This window comes from Mustela nigripes, chromosome 6 (assembly GCF_022355385.1).
Source record: "Mustela nigripes isolate SB6536 chromosome 6, MUSNIG.SB6536, whole genome shotgun sequence".
Classification (NCBI taxonomy): Eukaryota; Metazoa; Chordata; class Mammalia; order Carnivora; family Mustelidae; genus Mustela; species Mustela nigripes.
In genome coordinates this window covers 2584649-2591153 of record NC_081562.1, presented here as the reverse complement: position 1 = coordinate 2591153, position 6505 = coordinate 2584649, and the positions used below count along the sequence as shown (strand labels likewise).

General features: G+C 62.4%; 1 protein-coding gene across 1 annotated transcript; it reads left to right on the top strand.

Moving 5' to 3' along the window:
- Positions 1 to 1122: 1122 nt before the first annotated feature.
- On the top strand, positions 1123 to 5926 carry LOC132019108 (TBC1 domain family member 22A-like). Its single transcript, XM_059401763.1, has 2 exons — positions 1123 to 1261; positions 5389 to 5926. Exons 1-2 carry the CDS (start codon positions 1151 to 1153, stop codon positions 5515 to 5517), a joined length of 240 nt encoding a protein of 79 aa, XP_059257746.1. The 5' UTR covers positions 1123 to 1150; the 3' UTR covers positions 5518 to 5926.
- Positions 5927 to 6505: the final 579 nt, after the last annotated feature.

Below are 6505 nucleotides of genomic sequence, written 5' to 3'. Positions count from 1 at the left end.
ATCCGCCCATTCCTCCGTCTGTCCGTCCACTCATCTGCCCATTCCTCCGTCTGTCCGTCCACTCATCTGCCCGTCCCTCCTCCCCCTCCCTCCCTCCATTCTGTATTCACCCGCACCCAGCCATCCATCTGTCCGTCCGCCCGTCCATCCATCCTTCTACTCATGCACCTGTCCCTCCACCCACCCGTGCCCCCTGTCCGTCCGTCCGTCCGTCTGTCCACCCGCTCATACAGAAGTCACATTTGTTTGGACGCGCGCCCTGCTGCTCTCGGTTGAGCACTGTGATGTTTGAGTCCTGTGGGGCCGAGGCTGTCTGAGTCTTTGCCCTCGAAGATCTCAGCCAGGTGATAAGGGTTGTGGTTGGATCCTGCATAGATCTGGATGGTCGCTGCCCTGTGGAGGTGTTGTAGGAACCACACAGCTCCCCAGCAGGATGTGCTGGGGGAACAGACTGCTCTGACCTAAGCCTTGGCCTCCAGGGGCACCTCTTTTCCTGGAAACCCTGGCTTTGCCTTCCCAGGGAGGGGCACTATGCAGGGGGCCATGACCAGGAGCCACCTCTGTCCCTACTCCCGCCCACCCCACCTGGCCGGCTTGAGCCGGGCAGTGTCCTCTCTGTCACTGAGGAGCTCAGTGGAGCCCGTGGGGAGTGGGGAGAATCATGCAGTGAATATGTCCGTGCATCGACAGAGACGTCCGGTGCCCGCGGGGCGTGGTGCTCTTCGTGCTCCACAGAGCAGTGCCCTCTGACGCCCTGTAAGCCCTGCTGTGGGGGAGACCGTGAACATTCTGGCTGCCTCCCGAAGTGGAATAGAACCAGGGGAAATACCGCATTTTGTATTGAGCCAGAAATCCAAGATTCAGCCTTCCAACCTGTAATCCACATGGAAGCCGTGAAGGTGCACTCCACAGTACTTTGTGCAGGCTGCCAGGAGTCCGGGGTGCACCGTCCCTGGCACGCACCCCGCAGGGACTCTGCAGTAGCCAGGCAGACGGGAGGCCTGGCTGTGACTCTGCTCAGGACTACGTGTCATCTGCGTTATGGTCAGTGACCTGTCACCTGATACCCACCTCTGTTTACACGGGGCGCGCGGGTACGCCTGCAGGCCGGGCCCGGGGCGGAGCTGCTGGCTGCTGCTGCTGCTGCGATATGCCCATGGCTTGGTGTGCGCGGTCACCAGCTGACAGATGGACGGACGGACGGATGGACGAATGGACGGATGCACGGACGGACGGATGGACGGATGGACGGACGCGTGAGGTCGGGAGCGTTTGCCTTTCCTGGGTTCTCACCTGTGCCTTTCTCTCCCGTTCACTCCGCCACTGGTGCTGGCCATGCCGCCGCCTTTCTTCCGCAGACAGACCTGCTTCCTGTTGCCCAGGGGAGTGTCGGTCACCTCCCCTGGGACGTAGGTGTGTTCCTGGGCTGGGGGGCCTGCACAGCGAGGGCACTGGGGCTGTCGCCCGGTTAGGGGAGGCCCTGCGGCCTGCAGAGATCCGGCGGTCAGCTCTGACCCTGGACTCAGCTGTGTGACACCACTCGGCGGTGGGTGTCCTGGCACAGAGGCAGAATGATCATCTTTCCTTTGATGCTCCTCGAAGCTCACACGCAGTCAGACCTCTGGGAGGATTTTGAGTTAAATACGGTTCATTTTGTGTCTGGCTTGAGAAGCTGAAGGTTGGGGCCAAAGAGAATGAAAAGCAGCATCCTCCTGGGTTCGCCGGCCCTCGTAGAAGATGCTGCCTCGGTGCCGCCCCGGGGCTTCGGGGGCTCTCTGGGGGCACCCCGTCCAGGGCTGGGGGTTCTCACCCCGGTACCTGCAGCAGGCCGTCCTGCCCCCCGCCCCCTCCCGGGCGGATCGCCCACTACGAGTTCGATTTCTTACTGAACTTGTCTCCTCAACTACCTGTTTCCCCACAGATGCTCGCTCTTTTATCAGAAACGCACCGGCCGCTGCGACTGTCACTTTGGCCGCTCGCGGTAATTACGGTGGTAATGTCCGAGTCGGGGATGCTCCGCTCGTGCGTGCCATGTGCCGGCCTCGTCACGGGCACTTGGCACCTGCTGGCAACACGGAGGGAGGGCGCTGCTGTCCCCAGTTGCAGGGGGGAACCTGAGAACAGCGCCAGGAGGCTTGCCCAGGGCCTGGAACCTGCCGAGGCACGACCAGGGTCTGAATCCTGGCAGTTCCGCAGCGTTTCAAGTGTGCGCTTGCCGCGGACTCCGGGTCGCCAAGCGGACTCTTCCCTGACTGCCACCACGTGCCGGCCATTCTGTTTCAGGGCTGTGGGGGTGCTCGGGCCTGAGGACGTCACAGGGAGAGCGATCCCCCCGTGACAGAGGGTCATGCGGTCGTGGTGGCGGTGTGGCTGGGGCCTGGACGGCTGAGCTGTGGCTCGCTGCCGCCCCTCACTGCCGCCTGCCCTCCCAGATGCCTCTGCAAAGGGCCAACCAGACCAGCAGCTCTGGGGTCATGGAGGGCCCCTTTTCACTGTACGGGAGCCTGAGCATACATACCCGAACACACCGGTGTGTCCCCACCTCGTCCTTTGCGGCAGGTGTACTCGCCAGAGAGAATCCTGCTTTGTAGATGGCAGCGTCCTTCCTCTGACTGGAAAAATACAACCTTTTGGTGGAAGGACCCAAAGCAAAAACATCATTTGAGCTTTAACACTGGGAGGTCCTCTTGGAACCCAACCAGAGGCAGGAGTCAGCAGTGGCAGATTTCCATCTGGAAGGTGGCCCGCGCGGCGTGTCTACGATGGTGAGCTGCCGACCTTCACGCCAGGCCCACGTCCGGGGCCTGCGATGATGCCCCTGCCCGTGCCGCGGCCGCATGAGTGTGGCTCTGCTGGGGCCGCCTGGCGCTGGGGGGCCTCCCTGGGGGAGGGCCCGGACAGAGGGAAGACCACCTCCGACCCACATGGTCAGGATGGGCCGTCCACGTGCAGGGTCCCAGCTGTGCTTCGCCCCGAGAGGCGGGACAGCGTGTCCGGGCCCGTCCTGCGATGCTGGGCTGGATGCCCAGGCCTGCAGCTTTCTCGAGCTCCCTGGGCGGATCCTGACCCAGGGGCAGGGCTCAGAGCTGCAGACCTCCAGCTGTCCGGGCGGGACGGTTCCACTGCTCACGGCTGTCAGGACAGTTGGTGTCGCCGTGGACAGCACGCTGATGGGCCGGCGGGGAGCTGCAGGTGCAGGAACCAGAATGTGCTCTCACCGCAGCTCGGCTAATGTGCAGGAGGGCGGGAAGAATATCACTGGGACCCGACTCGTCTGACTGCGGACATCAGTGTCCTGGGCAGAACTTCCTCTCCTTTTTATGTCTGCTGCCAGGGCAGAGTGCTGCCTGTGGACCTCAGTTTCCCTCTAGGTTTGCGGGACTGGGCTATTGACGGGCCCTGACTCAGCCCCTCGGCCCTGCCACTGCTCCGCAGGCCGACTGTCCCCGAGAGGGCCGAACCCCCTGCGATATGACCGGTGGCAGCTTTATGAGCGATGGCCCTTTGCCCAAATGGTGTGGGCAATGCCAGGCAGCCCGTGGCCAGTCGCCGGGCCGTGGTTCCCGCATCGGAGACACTCTGCCCCGTGCATAAATAAGACAGGCCCTTTTGAAAGCGAAATCTGTATTTAAGGACGCGTTGGGCTGTGTTCCTCGCCTCCCGTAAAGGTCAGTCGGATAGATTTTTCCTTCTTTAGCATTGCAGACTGCGAAGCGCTGGGCATTTCTATTCTCCCTCCATCCAGGGAGCCTGGGGGACTAAATTAGATTCTGAAATTGAGTGTGCGTGTGCGGAGGAGTCGGTGAGGTACCGTAATGGGAGGGCATTGCTTCTCACCTTGCAAGTAGCGAGGTCATGATAATATGAAGCGAAGTGGATTAAAAATAAAACCAAAGGTATTTATTTACGACCTGCTCAGAATTGGATTGGCGTCCGTGTAAGTTGCAGCTAATGGTGAAAGACAGCAGATTGATGTTGATCTGTCCCTGGGGACATTCTGCCAGTGAAATTTGCTCCGCGAATTCAATTTAAAGGCCCCCAGAAAGTATCCAAAATGCAAAAGGAAATGGGGTTGAGGAAGGGGATAAAGCAGCCGCGGTGAGCCGGCCGCGGGGGACAGTCGTGGGGCGCGTCTCGCGGTAGGGCTGGGCTCTGCGCGGCTCACGGACCCACGGCGCCGTGTCGTTCCACACCAGGTTCTGGCCTTCCCTCGTGGGAACTGGGACCCCATTCTGCAGATGAGGAGCCTGAGGCCGCGAGGCAGTCAGTGGCTGGGCTGGCCTCCCAGCCAGATAGCAGAGCAGCCAGGGCTGGATCCAGACCTGCTGTTGAGTCCGTGGCCTGAGTGCTCCCAGCGGCCGGCTCTGTGGGACAGCGTGGCCACCCCCAACCTACAGATACAGGGCGTGTGGCTAGCAGAGGGGTGTGTACTGAGGACTAGACTGAGATGAGAATGCGTCGTCCGTCCTGTCCAGCACCCCCTGATTGTGTGCCCCGTCCCGGCCTTGTGGGGACAGGAGGCTCGGTGGACGGCACCCGTGTGAGTGTCCCAGTGCTGCGCCTTTCCAGGCAGGCAGAGTGGGGCAGCCCAAGTCACACGCCCCGTCTGCCACCTGTCCTCTGTTGGCAGCCTCCGAGGGCCAGCACCAGCACCCTGAAACCCCGGCCACCCTTCCGGCTCACTCAGATCTGGTTCTAGGGGGATGGGCAGGCTGGAGGGAAGGCCCCAGTGCTCCAGAGCCAGGGCCCGCCGGGCTGTCCACACAGTGTGAGCCCACTTCCCGAGAGGGAGTCTGGCCTCAGGCTTTGCCCGACCTGTCGGCCCAGTCCCCCATTTCTCCTGTGAGAGCCCCAGCCCAGGAAGCCATCCTGGTCACATAGCTCTCCCCACTTCTGCCGGAACCCTCCGGGTGCTGGACCTGTGCTCCCCGAGACCTGCCCTTCGGGGGGTTGCCGCTCTGCACAAGGGCCACGGTCCCTCAGAAGAGCTGGTCCGTGGGCAAGGCTGTGGGTCTCATGTATCACTATGGCCCCAGTCATGCTGTCCTTTCTAGCACTTTCTTCAGTATCCTTCTCTCTGGTTTCTAAACTGTGAGCTCTTGAGGCACGTCCTGTGTCCTATAGGGGGTGAGCTCAGTGCCCGCCTAGCGAGCCTGGGTGGGCTGGGTCAGCGGTGGGTCTCCAGCCTGGTTTTCCCTGGAAACCCTGAGTGCTGGCTGAGGGACAGTGACAGGGGCTGCCGGGCATGTCCCCCCCCCCCCCAGCACGTATCCACCGTGGGCAGAGCCCGCCGCCAGCCAGTCCCCACCCAGGCGATCCCCTGAATTGCAGCCACCCGCCCCATAGCTGGTCACCTGCTCTGACTTGGGCTTGTCTCTCTCCCCCCAGGAGCTGCTGCTCTTCCTTCAGAACCTGCCCACGGCGCACTGGGGCGACGAAGACGTCAGCCTGCTGTTGGCCGAGGCCTACCGTCTGAAGTTTGCCTTTGCGGATGCCCCCAATCACTACAAGAAGTGAGCCGGGGCCGGCGCAGCGGGCCGCACCCCGCCGGGGGCCGTGGGTCCGGGGCCGAGGACAGGTCTTGCTGGGCAGCCCCGCTCTCCAGGGAGCAGGCTGGGACTGGGTGTCAGACGAGGGCCAGGGCCTGGCCGGGGTCGGGGGGCTGCTGCCTCTGTTTCCTGAGATACCAAAGAGAGTCGGGAGGGTGTTGGCCCTTCAGGGGCCCTGCCCGGAGCGTCCTTGCCAAATGCCCGCCTCCTGGAGCCACCAGGGCACAGCAGCCCAAGAGCCAGACCCTCTGGAGAGGCCTGCTGTCCGGTGCCGGGGCGGAAGGAGGTGGCCGTCATCTCATACCTGCTTTGAAATGCAAAAATCCTATTCTGTTGAGTGAAAGAAAATAAAACACAGACAAGAACATAGAAGTGAATGTTGCCCTCACCTGTGAAGTCTGTGTCCCCAGGGGCTTCTCGAAGTTGGCTTTACTCCTGTAATCGTCCGTCCCTCGGGCTTTAGCGTGTCCCTGCTCTCTTGCCTGAGACTGAACTGGGGACTGCCCTGTGCGCTGGCCGAGTGGCTGTGCGGCTCTGGCTCCAGCAGGCCGGGAGCAGGGTGAGGAGCTGAGCAACGGGCCTGCTTCGCATCTCCAGCCTCTTGGAAGAGAGCATTTCGGGGCCGTGTGCTGTACTGCTGGGGTATTGGGGGGAGGCGCTCAGGGCCCTGCAGCCCTGGGGACATGTCACACAGGCTGCTGCCGAGGACGGAGCTCCCTGCGCTGGGCTGTCAGGACCTGTGGGTTCTGTGTCTGTGATCAGAGTCCTCGAAGCTCGCTCTGTGGCCTCCTCACCGCCTCTCAGATCTCCGTGGGTTCCTTGCTCAGCTGACGGCTTCCTGTGGTCTGGGGTCGCTGGGGCTCAGAGCCCCGGCACAGAAGGTCCTGGACTGGCCTGCCTGGGGCTCCGCGGTGGCCACATACGCTTCCCACATGCCCCTGACACATGCGGAGGTA

Excerpts from the sequence above, each read along its gene's own strand:
- LOC132019108 (XM_059401763.1), top strand. The coding sequence starts at position 1,151 with ATGCCCATGGCTTGGTGTGCGCGGTCACCAGCTGACAGATGGACGGAC. Across the intron at positions 1,262-5,388 it reads CGGATGGACGGACGCGTGAG|GAGCTGCTGCTCTTCCTTCA; the intron begins GTCGGGAGCGTT and ends CTCTCCCCCCAG.